The sequence below is a fragment of the Neoarius graeffei genome, chromosome 2 (genome assembly GCF_027579695.1).
Source record: "Neoarius graeffei isolate fNeoGra1 chromosome 2, fNeoGra1.pri, whole genome shotgun sequence".
In the NCBI taxonomy this organism is placed as follows: Eukaryota; Metazoa; Chordata; class Actinopteri; order Siluriformes; family Ariidae; genus Neoarius; species Neoarius graeffei.
The window spans coordinates 43205225-43222853 of NC_083570.1; the positions used below are offsets into that span (position 1 = coordinate 43205225).

Genomic DNA, 17629 nt, shown 5'->3' on the forward strand with positions numbered 1-17629 from the left:
AGGCGTGTAATAGTCGGCGAGGTCACAAAGGACCCCAGGGTAACTTCTAAGCAACTGAAGGCCTCTCTCACATTGGCTAATGTTCATGAGTCCACCATCAGGAGAACACTGAACAACAATGGTGTGCATGGCAGGGTTGCAAAGAGAAAGCCACTGCTCTCCAAAAGGAACATTGCTGCTCGTCTGCAGTTTGCTAAAGATCACGTGGACAAGCCAGAAGGCTATTGGAAAAATGTTTTGTGGATGGATGAGACCAAAATAGAACTTTTTGGTTTAAATGAGAAGCGTTATGTTTGGAGAAAGGAAAACACTGCATTCCAGCATAAAAACCTTATCCAATCTGTGAAACATGGTGGTGGTAGTATCATGGTTTGGGCCTGTTTTGCTGCATCTGGGCCAGGACGGCTTGCCATCGTTGATGGAACAATGAATTCTGAATTACACCAGCGAATTCTAAAGGAGAATTTCAGGACATCTGTCCATGAACTGAATCTCAAGAGAAGGTGGGTCATGTAGCAAGACAACGACCCTAAGCACACAAGTCGTTCTACCAAAGAATGGTTAAAGAAGAATAAAGTTAATGTTTTGGAATGGCCAAGTCAAAGTCCTGACCTTAATCCAATCCAAATGTTGTGGAAGGACCTGAAGCGAGCAGTTCATGTAAGGAAACCCACCAACATCCCAGAGTTGAAGCTGTTCTGTATGGAGGAATGGGCTAAAATTCCTCCAAGCCGGTGTGCAGGACTGATCAACAGTTACCGGAAACATTTAGCTGCAGTTACTGCTGCACAAGGGGGTCACACCAGATACTGAAAACAAAGGTTCACATACTTTTGCCACTCACAGATATGTAATATTGGATAATTTTCCTCAATAAATAAATTACCAAGTATAACATTTTGTCTCATTTGTTTAACTGGGTTATCTTTATCTACTTTTAGGACTTGTGTGAAAATCTGGTGTTTTAGGTCATATTTATGCAGAAATATAGAAAACTCTAAAGGATTCACAAACTTTCAAGCACCACTGTACCATCGGTCAAATGTTAATCCAATGCAAGTGAAAGTTGTACAGTCAGATTTTTACTTAAGTTAAAGTACTGAAGTACTTGCTTTTAAAAATACTTAAGTATTAATAGTACATTGTCTGTGAACGCATTGTTGTATTATTGCCACAACGCTTACAAAACCTAATGACTCTGAAGCAACCGACTGGATTTACAAAATGAACGCATGCTGTGCATCATGGTGGTTTAACGTTAAGCTAGCTAGTCAGTGAAACTCCACTTGACATGCTAGCAAACACCTTTCAAACTCAAAATCATATTGGGTAGCTAACGTTACTAGAAAAGAAAGATTTCTACATTATATTTATTTGGCAAGATTATGCTAAAGCATATTTCTGAAAGGACTTCAGATAAGTTAACATTATTCATGTTAGCGTAACTCTGTTTTTACATGCTATCTAATAGTGTCCAAGTTAACTAGCTAGAGTGTTAACGTTAGACGTGGACAAGGCGAGGGCAATTTGGCAGGCAAATCCATAGAAAGTCATTTGACTCACCAGAAGGCACAGCTATTGCAACATTATCGCTAGCTCTAAATCACAGACAACTTCGTTGCAAGCTTTCTCTTGGAATGAAACATTTACATGCCTCAATACGCTCCCGCAGGTTGGGTGGCGAGTTTTTGTAGGCCGTGCTTAGTTTTTGCTTTGTTTTGGCAAACAAAGCAAACATTTAAAATGAAATGAATCTTTAATCCTTTCAGAAAACTGAAACATGGGTTCTAGGCATATCCATGAGTGCGTCCATTCTCCAGAAGAACCGCCTCCTTCCATTCTGCCATCAACTGATCATGTTCAAATAATGGGGCAGAGAAATCATTGAACTTGAGTTTATCCAGTCTATGGACATGACGTGACCCTAGTGATTACTAACAGGCTGTCTCAGTGTCACCTACAGAAAAAAAACCCCACTCATGTTTTAGAAAAGAAAAGAAAAAAACATCCACTTTAAAAGCTGCTTCATAATAACGAGTAATGAGGACCTTGCTAGAAATGTAGTGGGGTGAAAAGTAAGATATTTGTCTTTCAAGTGTAGTGAAGTTAAAGTTATAAGTTTCCAAAAAAATACTCAAGTAAAGTACAGATACTCAAAAAGTGTACTTAAGTACAGTACTCAAGTAAATGTCCTTCGTTACTGTCCACGGTGCATAATATCATTAAATGATTGAAGGAATCTGGAGGAATTTCAGTGCGTAAAGGACAAGGGTTCAAGCTCAAGCTGAACACCCATGAGCGCCAATCCCTCAGACGGCACTGCATCAAGAACCATCACTGATTTATAGCTGATATAACCACATGGGCTCGGGATTACTTTGGCAAACCTTTGTCAAGGGCTACAATATGGAGTTACATCCACAAATACCAGTTAAAACTTTACTGTGCCAAAAGGAAGCCTTATGTTAACTGTGTCAAGAAGTGCCATCGACTTTTCTGGGCTCTGAGGCATCTGGGATGGACCATCACACAGCGAAAACATGTACTGTGGTCAGATAAATCAGTATTCCAGGTCTTTTTTTTGGAAGAAATGGATGCCGTGTGCTCCAGACCAAAGACGAAAAGGACCATCCAGACTGTTACCAGGAACAAGTCCAAAAGCCAGGGTGTTTCATGATATGGGGTTGTGTCAGAGCCCTTGGCAAAGGTAATTTACACTTTTGTGATGGCAGCATTAATGCAGAAAAGTACATCGAGATACTGGTGCAACATATGCTGCCTTCAAGACGACATCTTTTCCAGGGAGATTTCAACAAGACAGTGCAAAACCACATTCTACATACATTACAAAGGCATGGCTGTGGAAGGAGAGGGAGCCTGTTCCCTCTGTCCACAGCAGAGAACGCGTGGTGAATTTTGAAATGAAAAATAGGACGACGACCCTGTACTGTTGTACATCTTAAGACCTGTTTGCAGGAAGAATGGGACAAAGTAACACCTGAAACACTTCATCATTTGGTGTCTTCAGTCCCTAAACATCTTTTAAGTGTTCTGAGAAGGAATGGAAACATTATAAAGTGGTAAATACTTTACCGTCCCAACCTTTTTTTTTTTAATGTGCTACAAGAAACAAATTTAAATTGCGTGTTTAGTTTGAGAAATATCTCAGCGATCATGATGCTTCAACAGAAAAAAAAAGGCTGATTGACTGATTGATAATACACTGTGAAATTACAAATGCAGGTGAGAGACTGAATTTTTAATGCTTCTTTCTGAATGAACATCAGTTTCAGGCACTGACCCAAATAGATGAAGAGTGGCTGTTGGTTTGGCATGCTGCCTGGCTGTACGGTTTGCTCACGTGCTACAGTGAAAGTCTTACTGAAACCTGCATGCCAAAAAAAAAAAAAACATAGATAATAGTTATCACATTAACAAATGTGAGTTTATTTAGAAATAAGAAGGTAGTCTGCATTCCTTGTACCTCTGTGCACAAATGCAATAGTGTAAGTGTAATCCTCAACACCATGCACAGGATAGCTATAGCACACACACATGACACCTGTGGAGAGAAAAAAATACAAATAAGTTCATATAAACTTTTGAAGAATGCTATTTGCTTTGTATGATTTCAAATAAAAGATAAAAAGACGCCTTCCTGCTACAATCTACAGTTGCAAATGAAGTCATCATTAATATGCATGTGGATTTGTTTTATGGATTTCAAAAAGTGTTCCATTTTATTGTCATTTTTGTATTCTGATTATTACAGTTTTGATTCATAAAGCTCATCTTCATCTCTATTAAATATCTGATCAAATATCCATATTCGTTGCTATACTTGTGCATTACTTGGACTTTGATTGCCAACATGAATGATGAAACTTAATTTCTATCCCAGGTCGAGTGAGTGAAGAATATAAAAACAACAGTCACTAACTTTGTTAAATAATGTGTAACTATATAGCATTCAATACCATCAAGGTGAAGCAAAGTTCACTGAATGACTTGCCAGTTCTGTCTGTAAATACTATCAGTTTCATTCCCTCGTTTTCCCTCTCTTGGTAGTGAACATGTCCAAAATTAATTAACCTATACAAAGCAAAAACATGGAAATAGCCCATTATTGCACTTTTGTGTGTAACAATACGTATTATTTACGGAAGTGTATTGCTGCCACATGGGGGGGGGGGGGGGGGGGGGACCACCATCACGTAATAACGTGAAAAGTTTGTTATAACAATAAATTTTTCATGTTATAACAATATATTTTTCACATTATTATCTGAAACGTTTCACATTATGATAACTTTAAACTCCTGCTTGAATCTGTGGTATGAATGAGGTGTGTGGGGAATAAACTGGATCTATTGGGAATAAACCGGGTCCCGTGGGTGTAGGTGCAATAGGCTTATCAAATCAGTCTCATATAAAAAGGAATCAGTCTCATAAATTCATTAATCATTAATTCAAGTGTCTAATAGTTTATAGCTAAACTGTTAAAATCACTGGAATAACTTGGTGGTGATGTTGCTATAGTTTAGTGAGTATTGTAGCTCTAATGTAATACATTTACTCTAGACCTATAACATTCATACAACCAAATGGGTGAAGGCAATTAGAATACTTTTCTTGACAGAGGTTGGCACTCAGTGAATATGGTAACAATAAACAGGACACAGTTTATTCCAAAGATATAATTTATTGAAATAGCTGGCATGAATTAGCGAACTAATACTGATCAGATACAGCAACGATAGCAGCCAAGGAATAATTCAATATAAATGGTGATACAATATATACAAATAAGAATCAGTAGGGTGTATGATAATTAAGGCACTAATGGTGATCAGAAGTAATAAGCCAGCGTTACAGTGTAGGGGTGAGTGGATGTTAAAATGTGATACGGAAACCACGTGTGTGTGAGAGACCTGGTGGCGAGGGAAAGCCCAAGACGACCAGCACTCTTCCACAGATAACTTGGACATACAAGTGGGACATACAAGTCCCACCCTCTCATGGTGAAGAAGTGCTGCTGGGACATGCGCACCCCCAACGGCACTCTAAATAATGTCTTTGCGCAGGTATCCACCTCTGCCTCGGTGAGCCTTAAGGTGTGAGATGTGTGAGTGTGTGTGTATATATATATATATATATATATATATATATATATATATATATATATATATATGTGTGTGTGTGTGTGTGTGTGTGTGTGTGTAGGCATGTGTGTGGAATGCGAATGGAGTGCAGCTGCACCCTGTACTCGAGATGGGGAGGGATCCCCCCTGGAATAAAAAATGGTCAAAATCATCCCCCCTCTAAAACGGGCATCCCCCCTCCCTTCCCTTGAGCAATTTTATCAATAAATGTGGACATTACTTCTATTTAACATTGGAATTAGAAATGCCATTCCATGTAGCTTTGCTGAAACTGAGCATACAATAAGCTACCATGAGAGAGGGCATGCACAAGCGAAGCGTTTGAGGAGGTGACATTCAGTTGGGGTTCCGTTATTTTTTATTTCATTCGGCGTCAGTGACAGCAGCAGATTGCAGCATCATGGCCAAGCGGAGTGGACAGCAAGACCTAAGCAAGTTCAGATTTAAGATCGCAAGAAAAAACATTTCAGGAGGTAAGTCAAGAGTTACGAATATCAGTCACACTTTCTGTGAGCCCACTATCATGCTGTAAAGTTACCGATATGTAGCCTAATTTGTGGGCGGCGGATAACAACACAGCTATCATAATGAATGTTAGTTTGGAGTCTAGCCAGCTATCGATAGCTTACTCAGGTTCATGTTAGCTTTGATTTCTTGTATAAGGCCATTAATTTAATCAGCCTGGATGTTCGTTTGCTATTCTTCAGGCAACAAAAAGTGTTATTCAAGACAGGAAGGCTAAAATAAACGACACTAGCGGTTTTGAAGGCTTCATTGCCTCATTAGAGAGCCGGTCACAACATGTAAGGCAGGGCAGGATTGGTGTAGGACTCGACAAAGTGTCTGCTAAAATGCAGCTTTCTTTTTCTTCGTCAGAGGCTCTTCTTCTGTCTCCTCAATGGGCCTTTTCCCCTTTCCAAAGAAACTTTCCAAAGATGCCTGCTTTTAACTCATTTTGCTAGCTTGTATCCAGTATGTATCAAAGTGCTGCTATGTATCGAAGCAAAGTATCAAAGTATCCAAGGCAGCTCCTTGGTAACCGTCAACGTTAAGGTGTCCCATGACCGAGATAACAGCGGGAATCAACATTACAGAAAGAATCCAGTCATTTTTCAAAGCTCAAATCCTCGTTCAGATAATAAATAAATCAGAAATAACATTATAATTATATTTAATTAAATGATCTTATCCACTGCTCTTTATTCCAGATGACAGTCAGCAGCAACTGCAACACAGTGCGACAGGAGCTGGAGGACCCCGAGTGTGAGACAATACAGGAGCAGGAGCAAGCAGGAGAACCAACAGCTGAAGAGCTGAAGATTTACAATTTACTGTTGCTTGTTTTAGCTTATTGGTTACCTACCTACCTCTGTATTTAATTCAATGTTCCCAATGTTCAGCTTTGAATAAAAATTCTATTGACTTGATATGAAAAGATTCAGTTGTTCATTTACATTGCCTGCTGAGGTTTTAATAAATTATTTACCAAACGATTTAAAAGGATGGCACAGTGGTGTAGTGGTTAGCGCTGTCGCCTCACAGTAAGAAGGTCCTGGGTTCGAGCTCCGTGGCCGGCGAGGGCCTTTCTGTGCGGAGTTTGCATGTTCTCCCCGTGCCCACGTGGGTTTCCTCCGGGTGCTCCGGTTTCCCCCACAGTCCAAAGACATGCAGGTTAGGTTAACTGGTGACTCTAAATTGACCGTAGGTGTGAATGTGAGTGTGAATGGTTGTCTGTGTCTATGTGTCAGCCCTGTGATGACCTGGCGACTCGTCCAGGGTGTACCCCGCCTTTCGCCCGTAGTTAGCTGGGATAGGCTCCAGCTTGCCTGCGACCCTGTAGAAGGATAAAGCGGCTAGAGATAATGAGATGAGATTTAAAAGGAGCCTACCATGACTATGAAGTTACACTTCAAATTTGTCATCTGCATTTCACCCTAATGGAGAATGTGGTAGGTATGTCAGCCAGGAGACTGACTAAATATGACACATGACATCCACACTGTGCATGTTTTACAGTAAAATACCAGTGTATTATGTTTTTTACAACAATAAAAAGGGTACACAGTGTGTACTACACACTTTATCAGCACAAAATACTGTATGTCTGGTAAATGAACAAGGTCCACAGACCTACGTTGTGTGCACACCCTCCTAAAAGCAAACCAGTTTCCCACTCACTACGTTTACATGCACATAGAGAGAATCGAATTTCTGCCGTTGCTCGACTGAAATCGAAGTTCAAAATGCCATGTATACACCTTAACTCAGCTGAAATTGAACCGAACTTGATTTCTCGGAATCGAGCTACACGACCTAGTTTATGCGATTTCTGCCGAGCTACTTTGTGCATGTATACCCTATCGAGCTAGTTGTCGAGCTACTTCCGGAAGTGACGAGTGACGAGACCACAAGCGGGAAACACAACAGCCTCGGTCGGCATGACAACGAATCATGACAACGGCATGAATCTTTTCTTTTTGTGGCATTGTTTGCACTGTTAAAATTTAGCTCACTTACTGTATCACCAAATACATCTGTACAGCTGTTGCATAGCTGTGAATTGTGTACATAAACAAGTCATTGTATTTGTGTGTGTATATATGTCCAACATCTGAAGAATGTCAATAAAAACAAAACAATTGAACTTTTTGTGTGTTTATTAAGACACAAGTTAAATTGTAAGCAAAAAAAATATTTTTTGTAAGCAAAAAATGGACTTTAGAAAAATATTATTGTGCAAAATAAGTTGTCTTACAAAACAGTGGTCTGCGCCGGACAGTTTGTAGGCATAGTCTGTTGGAGCAAGCCTAACAGCTTGAACACGGAACTGCCAGTGTTGCCAGATTGGGGGTTTTAAGTGCATTTTAGCGGATTTGAACATGTTTTGGGCTGGAAAACGTCAGCAGTATCTGGCAACACTATAGCTCTTCTTCATGACGACAACCGGAGGTGTACCAACATGATGGGGCGTGTAGCGCCACGTGTGGCTCGGGTGCACAATGCACCTTGCACAATAGCCCGATTTCACTTGTGCATGTAGGATTGGATTTCTCTGGCACCCCTGCTGGGACCCTTTGCTCGATTACCAACAGCAGCTCGATTTGGACGTGCATGTAAACGTAGTCACTGACGGACTGACCGATGGGTCGACACGCGACTAAATTTCACCATCCCCCCTGGTTTGATTTTACAACTCGACCACTGGCCGCACCCAAAAGAGGGATAGTCAGCACAGCACGCGAAATTGAACAAAGGAATCTGTGGTTTAAACTAGTCTCAGCTAGGCCTTAAACCCAAACTGGTCAGCACGACGAACGGAGTTAAAAAGAGAGAGAAAGAACGCATGCACAATCTAACTAACTACAGATAGTAAACAAAGTAAATCAACAACACGCGGTCTAAGACCGACCTTCATGTGAATCAAAATGCATACATTTAAATAATAAATGAATTCAAATAAACAACACTTCACATTAACTAGCTACAAGTAAAACTAACAATTTTTGCCCAGATGCTAGCCTCACTTGGGTGATCGCTCTTGTTAGCGATTGAAAGTGTGCCTTCTCCGAAGATAGCATGGAACACAGATCCAGGAAGAAGATCCTCGGTGTCCCATTGGTTGTCCGATGATCTAGAAGGAATCTTGTTTATAATTCATCGACGTTGAAAAAGGGAAAAGGGATCCAGTCGCCTTTTCTCTTTGAAACACTGCGTGGATTGCAGTAACTAACCGGTTCAGTTATTAATACAGCTCTGCGAAGGTCAAATACATTGAACTTTGGCTAAAGTCCGGTATCAACAGCTCATTCTTTTGTTCTTTGTCCTTCTGTAGTACCAATGCATTGGCTTCTCTCTTTCACATGTGGAATCCACCACCAGAGAGGGAATCCATTGCCAGAGAGGCAGAATTTCGGTTCCACCGCTGGTTTAAAGCAGTCGTGATGTCATCGTACTTGGTATCCGGTATCCTCTGTATCCAATACCATTACAGGGAGTCAGAAGAATGGGCGGAGATAGAACATGGCGTTGAGTACAGAGATTGGTGTGTTCAAACTGTACTGTGAAAGGGTTACTATGGTTATGGGCATGGCAGCCACCCTTACATGGGGAATAAACCGGGTCCCGTGGGAAATAAACTGGGTCATATTGGGAATACAGTGGGGCAAAAAAGTATTTAGTCAGTCACCAATTGTGCAAGTTCTCCCACTTAAAAAGATGAGAGAGGCCTGTAATTTTCATCATAGGTATACCTCAACTATGAGAGACAAAATGAGAAAAAAAAAAATCCAGAAAATCACATTGTCTGATTTTTAAAGAATTTATTTGCAAATTATGGTGGAAAATAAGTATTTGGTCAATAACAAAAGTTCATCTCAATACTTTATTATATACCCTTTGTTGGCAATGACAGAGGTCAAACATTTTCTGTAAGTCTTCACAAGGTTTTCACACACTGTTGCTGGTATTTTGGCCCATTCCTCCATGCAGATCTCCTCTAGAGCAGTGATGTTTTGGGGCTGTCGCTGGGCAACACGGACTTTCAACTCCCTCCAAAGATTTTCTATGGGGTTGAGATCTGGAGACTGGCTAGGCCACTCCAGGACCTTGAAATGCTTCTTACGAAGCCACTACTCCGTTGCCCGGGCGGTGTGTTTGGGATCATTGTCATGCTGAAAGACCCAGCCACGTTTCATCTTCAATGCCCTTGCTGATGGAAGGAGGTTTTCACTCAAAATCTCACGATACATGGCCCCATTCATTCTTTCCTTTACACGGCTCAGTCGTCCTGGTCCCTTTGCAGAAAAACAGCCCCAAAGCATGATATTTCCACCCCCATGCTTCACAGTAGGTATGGTGTTCTTTGGATGCAACTCAGCATTCTTTCTCCTCCAAACACGACAAGTTGAGTTTTTACCAAAAAGTTCTATTTTGGTTTCATCTGACCATATGACATTCTCCCAATCCTCTTCTGGATCATCCAAATGCTCTCTAGCAAACTTCAGACGGGCCTGAACATGTACTGGCTTAAGCAGGGGGACACGTCTGGCACTGCAGGATTTGAGTCCCTGGCGGCGTAGTGTGTTACTGATGGTAGCCTTTGTTACTTTGGTCCCAGCTCTCTGCAGGTCATTCACTTGGTCCCCCCGTGTGGTTCTGGGATCTTTGCTCACCGTTCTTGTGATCATTTTGACCCCACGGGGTGAGATCTTGCGTGGAGCCCCAGATCGAGGGAGATTATCAGTGGTCTTGTATGTCTTCCATTTTCTAATAATTGCTCCCACAGTTGATTTCTTCACACCAAGCTGCTTACCTATTGCAGATTCAGTCTTCCCAGCCTGGTGCAGGTCTACAAGTTTGTTTCTGGTGTCCTTTGACAGCTCTTTGGTCTTGGCCATAGTGGAGTTTGGAGTGTGACTGTTTGAGGTTGTGGACAGGTGTCTTTTATACTGATAACGAGTTCAAACAGGTGCCATTAATACAGGTAACGAGTGGAGGACAGAGGAGCCTCTTAAAGAAGTTGTTACAGGTCTGTGAGAGCCAGAAATCTTGCTTGTTTGTAGGTGACCAAATACTTATTTTACCGAGGAATTTACCAATTAATTCATTAAAAATCCTACAATGTGATTTCCTGGATTCTTTCCCCCATTCTGTCTCTCATAGTTGAAGTGTACCTATGATGAAAATTACAGGCCTCTCTCATCTTTTTAAGTGGGAGAACTTGCACAATTGGTGGCTGACTAAATACTTTTTTGCCCCACTGTAAACTAGGTCCCGTGGAGAATAAACTGGGTCGCGTCGCTCATTTACATGATTTAATCAAGTTCTATTTCAGTTGGAAATATATTCACAGATTCAAACTTCCTGAATCAGTAACTCTTAAGCAGGGACTGTCTAAAAAGTTCAAGACTGAAAAGAGATGCTATGAAAATATTCAATAACTCCATCCTTATTCATCGCAGTGTCACCAAAATCACTGCACACATCAACAGTCTCCTGTTAGTGATTTTGGTGACACTACAGTGTACAACAGTAAAGTTATTGAACATTTTTCCCAATAAAAATTTCCCAAAATTAGGCAAAAGCACATTTTCCAAAATAACTGCTGTAGTATCACAAACAGGAGACTGTTGATGTGTGCAGTGATTTTGGTGACACTGCAGTGAATAAGGGTGAAATTACTGAATATTTTCGGAGCATCTCTTTTCAGTCTTGCCCTTTTTAGATGGTCCCTGTGCATTCGTCTCAAAGCCAGCTGCACACAGAGACCAGTGTTATTAGTCCAGCTTAGAGAACGACTCGTTTTGATTAAAAGGAGGTTGTAGCTCGTTATCTACCTTGGTACAATAGGAAAGAGGCATCTAGTGCATTTCAACAACGTTTCCCTTCAGAGTTATTGATCCGGGAAGTTTGAATCTGTGAATATATTATTTCCAACTTTACCGCAGTTCAACCCAAGCATGAACTTGATTAAATCATGTAAATGAGCCACATCACCCAGTTTATTCCCCACACACCTAATTCAAGCCACAGATTCAAACATGAGTTTAAAGTTATCACATTATAACGTGAAATGTTTCACATAATAACGTGAAAATATATTGGTATAACAGGAAAAATCTATTATAATAAATTTTTCACGTTATTTCATGATACTGATTTTTATTTATTTTTTCTGGTGTGGCAGCAATACACTTCCATAATTATTAAGCTATACCACTTGAACTAAAATGAACTAATGGGCTGCTTACCTCACAGAGGTGAACGGATTACTGGGTAAATCCAACGGGAGTTCAAACTGTCATACAAAAAAAAAAAGACAACAGACTTCAAACATCTCTCTTATCTGTCAGTACACATGATGCAACACTAAAGAACTGACAATGATCAATATATTTACCAGAGTCTCAAAATTGTGATCAGGGAAAAACTGTACGCACTTGAGCACATATTTCTCCTAAAATCGGAAAGAAAGAAAAAAACCCACAACACAGTCACAATGTCAATGTAGCAGAAGCGCCGAGAATATTCAGAAAATAAAGGACTGAGGACAAATAATAGAGATGATATTAAGAATGCCATGTTCTTGATAAATGCAATATCAGTAATGCAAGTAAAAGCATTGATATGGAAAAGAATGGTTTGGGTTCACGCTTCAAAAGTCACTGTGCTCTTACTGTAAGGTGGTACAGGTGAAAATGTGAGGAATGTAAGAGTTCTGACCTTAAAACCTTTCTCACAAATACACAGTGGGAGCAGCAGAAATAAAAATCATTCTGATGTGGGAAGCTATTAGTACACTGAAGTACAGCCAAGTGCATAAAGTCTTGGTTAAATCCATCCATTGGGCCTCATTTATCGATATTTTTTGTTCAAGATGGGCGTAAATATACGTGTAAGCCAAAGTCTCATCTCATCTCATTATCTCTAGCCGCTTTATCCTTCTACAGGGTCGCAGGCAAGCTGGAGCCTATCCCAGCTGACTACGGGCGAAAGGCGGGGTACACCCTGGACAAGTCGCCAGGTCATCACAGGGCTGTAAGCCAAAGTGTACAAAAAAAAAAAAAAATCTGCCATATTTAAAAAAAGTTTTGGAAATGCTGATTTTAATTTGGTGACGCCCACAAAACTCCGTAAAAGGCAAAGTTCAAGCAGCTGAAATGACAGCGTGTCTGGCAAAAATTGATTCTTAAAAGGTATTTTGACTCACAGCTATGCTCATAAAAATCTATCACTTATCAGCGTAACAGTATCCGAAAGGCCGAAAACTGGAGCCAATTTTGGAAAAGGTTTGTTAGAATTAAGTGAAAAGAAAATGGTCTGACATAAGAATGAAGGGGGGGAAAAAAAAAAAAAAAACACCTGGTACCCCGTTGATCACGGATACCAAGCACATCACACAGAGAATTGATTAGGTTTGTTTGCTTGTTTAGAAGCGTCTTGGCAACCTAAACTTAACCGCGTAATCTGTATATAAAAGAGCAGCAACTCGTCATAATTTATATGATTCGTTCAACTGAGGTTTATATTAGTCTGGTCTTCTTATGTATAAAGTTACACACACTCAGGAGCACAAGTATGACACAAACATTTTCTGAAATTAGGGAATTTTTATGAATACCATATTCTCTGTGGAAATGCTCCTACAAATGATTTACGACCGATTAAATCTCCATATCCAGCGTAATAAATGAGGCCCATTGTTTACCATGCTTCATAACTCTAGTGCCAAATGAGCTCTTTATATGCCTATTTCTCATTTCTGTACGAAGAACTGCCACAGCAGCTTTACTCCGAAGACTATGGCTTTAAAAGAGAAGTAGCAATAATGGGAATTCTGACCCTGCTTGTGAGATAGAAGAGTCTCTGGGTGTCCGAGTCCCACTGAACCCAGCAGAACTCATCGGTCACTCGGTCTTTCGTCAGCTGCTCTGTATTCTGCATCACCTGTTACATCAAAAATCAACACTCTCAGCAACCAGAATACCATATGTCAAATAAAAGCCTCTCTCAACTGGATTGCTTTAGAGAAAAATTTCGTGTTCACATAACGTGCAACGCATTAAATGCTTTAATACATTCGTTTCTCAATTGCCTGCGTTTTATACTGTAGGAGGTGAAAACAAGTTCAAAATGCTTCGAATGAGATTTAAGTAGTAAATTTGGCTTTACCCCACAGAGCAAACATCAGAAACACTGCTTGCAGAGCAGATGAAGAACTTGTCGGAAATGTATTTTTTAAACTGTTAGAAGGGGAAAGCTAGCACAACGTCCACATTTTTTGTTTTGAATTTAACAAATGATTTACAACCCCGATTCCAAAAAAAAAAAAAAGTTGGGACGCTGTGTAAAACATAAATAAAAACAGAATGTGAAGATTTACAAATCGTGGAGATCTGAAATTTCGCTCAAAATAGGACAAAGACAACATATGAAATGGTGAAACTGAGAAATTTTATCCATCCATCCATTATTTGTAACCGCTTATCTTGTGCAGGGTCGCAGGCAAGCTGGAGCCTATCCCAGCTGACTACGGGCGAAAGGCGGGGTACACCCTGGACAAGTCGCCAGGTCATCACAGGGCTGACACATAGACACAGACAACCATTCACACTCACATTCACACCTACGGTCAATTTAGAGTCACCAGTTAACCTAACCTGCATGTCTTTGGACTGTGGGGGAAACCGGAGCACCCAGAGGAAACCCATGCGGACACGGGGAGAACATGCAAACTCTGCACAGAAAGGCCCTCGCCGGCCACGGGGCTCGAACCCGGACCTTCTTGCTGTGAGGCGACAGTGTTAACCACTACACCACCGTGCCACTCAGAAATTTTATTATTATTTTTTAAATATATAATTGTTTTGGCGGTGGTGTAGTGGTTAGCACTGTCGCCTCACAGCAAGAAGGTCCGGGTTCGAGCCCCGTGGCCGGCGAGGGCCTTTCTGTGTGGAGTTTGCATGTTCTCCCCGTGTCCGCGTGGGTTTCCTCCGGGTGCTCCGGTTTCCCCCACAGTCCAAAGACAAGCAGGTTAGGTTAACTGGTGACTCTAAATTGACCGTAGGTGTGAATGTGAGTGTGAATGGTTGTCTGTGTCTATGTGTCAGCCCTGTGATGACCTGGCGACTTGTCCAGGGTGTACCCCGCCTTTCGCCCGTAGTCAGCTGGGATAGGCTCCAGCTTGCCTGCGACCCTGTAGAACAGGATAAAGTGGCTACAGATAATGAGATGAGATATTAAAAATAAAAATTTATTTCAAACTTCAATAGCGGCATGCAAATGTAATAACGGCGTGGAGCAGGCTTGTGCCATTTACCTACACCGAGTCACATAAAATACTTTATTTTGAAATCGATAAACTAAATCACAATTCCACTTTACCTTTGAATAGCTTTAGACCAAACTTCATAGCATCTTTAGTGCTTTTAGGAACAGCATTTTCTTTTATAATTTATAATTCTTCCTTACGGTGACAAAGCAATTGGCTGCCATTCTGCCGACTCGCTCGAGGTGATTATTGAGACATAGTCCGAATTTCTCAACCAATCAGTGCATGTGATTTCCTATAATCGCCTGTGTATTTATACTAATATGGTTTAACTATAAGTCTATGACTAAAAAATAATAATCATGTATTTACGTGCTCGACATCAATTGCAAGTTATTCTCGCCTAGGTGGAAATTAGTGGGTGCATCTTTTCTGTCTCAGTGCTTCCAGCTTTCACTACTAATGTTTTTTTTAAATGGACAAACTGAAGTGATGTACTATTATATACAAGTTAAAAACTAATAATAAGTAGAAGTTGCACATGTGCACTGAGTAAAAAACAATAGTTACAATTGTGTTGGCTTTCCCCGACTACATTATTTTGTAATATACACCATATGGCAAAAAGTATGTGCACCCCTGACCATCATACCCATATGTAGTTCTTCTGCAAACTGTTACCACAAAGTTGGAAGCACACAATTGTATCGAATGTTTCTGTATGCTGCAACATTACAATTTCCCTTCACTGGAACTAAGAGGCCCAAACCTGTTCCAGCATGACAATGCCCCTGCACACAAAGCAAACTCTATGAAGACAAGGTTGGAATGGAAGAAGTCGAGTGTCTGGCACGGAGCCCTGACCTCAACCCTAACCCCATTGAACACCTTTGGAATGAATTGGAACGCTGACTGCACCCCAGACCTTCTCACCCGACCTCATGAATGCTCTTGTAGCTGAATGAACACAAATTCCCACAGCCACGGCACAAAAATCTAGTGGAAAGCCTTCGCAAAAGATCACAGGTTGTTATTACAACAAAGGGGGTACCAACACTTTGTTAATGCTCATGATTTTAGAATAGGCACATATGGATTAGATGGTCAGGTGTCCGTATACTTTTGGTCATACAGTGTATACTGCATTTTACAATATGTGGTGCATGCAGTACAAAGACTCACAACTTTACAGCCTTCCTGCCTCCCCAGCAGGATGTGGTACTGGTCAATATCTAGACAAAAAGTAAAAATCAATACGTTTGATTAAACGATGGCTTAAAACCTGTGTATGTAGGTAAAACAAAGTATTTCACAACAGTAAACTTAAGATCCTTAACCATTAGCTTTACCATGTGAATAAGTTGGAAGCATTATGTAGGTCTGAGGAACATTTGAAAATATAATAAAGGCTCCAAAGCTACAATAAAATATTAATAAACAGACAAGCTAAAGCACATGGGAATATGTTACAAATACAACCCCTGGCCAAAAAAAAAATATATATATATATATATATATATATATATATATATATATATATATATATATATATATATATATGGAATCACTACTCTTGGAGGATGTTCATTCAGATGTTTTACTTTGTAGAAAAAAAAAATCACAGATATGACAAAATTATTTTATTTAACAGATGAACATTCTGGCTTTGTAAAATATACCTCAAAAAATTAAATGAAATCATTGTAATTAATGGCACTTTTTTTTTTTAAGATGAATTTGAGGGGAAAAAATGATGGAATCACTCAATGATGAGGAAAACAATTGTGGACTCATGAACCAAAATAAATAAATAAAATCAATCACAATTAGTACTTTGTTGCACCTCCTCGGTCTTTTATGACAGCTTAAATTCTTTGAGGCGTGGACTTCACTAATGAAAATCAACATTCTTTATCCGTCAGGTTCCAACTTTCTTGTACAGTAGTTGACAGATCAGCTTCGCAGGATGGAGCCGCGTCATGGACCATTTTTTTCAATTTCCACCATTAAATGTTCAATTGGATTGAGATCCGGACTGTTTGCTGGCCATGTCACTGAGTTGATATGTCTTTCCTGAAGAAAAGTTTTAATGCTCTTTGCTCTGTGGCAAGATGCATGATCATCCTGAAAAATGACTTCATCATCACCAGAGGTGAACAGTACCCATCCATCCATTATCTGTAGCCGCTTATCCTGTACAGGGTCGCAGGCAAGCTGGAGCTTATCCCAGCTGACTATGGGCGAGAGGCGGGTTACACCCTGGACAAGTTGCTAGGTCATCGCAGGGCTAGGTAGACAGTAACAAAATACATTTACTTGAGTGCTGTACTTAAATACACTGAGTATCTGTACTTCACTTGAGTATTATTATTTTTGGAAACTTATGACTTTAACTTCACTACATTTGAAAGGCAAATATCGTACTTTTCACTCCACTACATTTCTATCAAGGTCCTCATTCCTCGTTACTATGAGGCAGCTTTGAAAGTGGATGTTTTTTCTTTTCTAAAATGTGATTGTTTTTTCGCAGGTGACAGTGGGACAGCCTGTCAGTAATCACTAGGGTCACGTCACGTCCATAGACTGCATAAAATCAAGTTCACTGATTTCTCAGCAGCATTATTTGAACACGATCAGTTGATGGCAGAATGGAAGGAGGCGGTTCTTCTGGAGAATGCATGCACTCATGGCCCATGAA

The 17629-nt window shown here is 40.3% G+C and overlaps 2 protein-coding genes across 2 annotated transcripts in view; one reads left to right on the forward strand and one right to left on the reverse strand.

Moving 5' to 3' along the window:
- ccdc146 (coiled-coil domain containing 146) overlaps nt 1–6560 on the forward strand; it is a 121954-nt gene extending 115394 nt beyond the window's left edge. Inside the window, exon 14 of the mRNA XM_060914274.1 lies at nt 6371–6560. Coding sequence (XP_060770257.1) covers nt 6371–6541 — 171 coding nt within the window. The 3' untranslated portion in view covers nt 6542–6560. The remainder of the gene's footprint in view (nt 1–6370) is intronic.
- The window catches only part of gsap (gamma-secretase activating protein), a 119905-nt gene that overhangs the window by 40975 nt on the left and 61301 nt on the right, over nt 1–17629 (reverse strand). Inside the window, exons 8-14 of the mRNA XM_060914273.1 lie at nt 16114–16163; nt 13503–13607; nt 12061–12117; nt 11912–11958; nt 4013–4092; nt 3485–3562; nt 3302–3388 (exon numbers count right to left, since the gene is read on the reverse strand). Of these exons, the coding sequence (XP_060770256.1) occupies nt 3302–3388; nt 3485–3562; nt 4013–4092; nt 11912–11958; nt 12061–12117; nt 13503–13607; nt 16114–16163 (504 nt within the window). The remainder of the gene's footprint in view (nt 1–3301; nt 3389–3484; nt 3563–4012; nt 4093–11911; nt 11959–12060; nt 12118–13502; nt 13608–16113; nt 16164–17629) is intronic.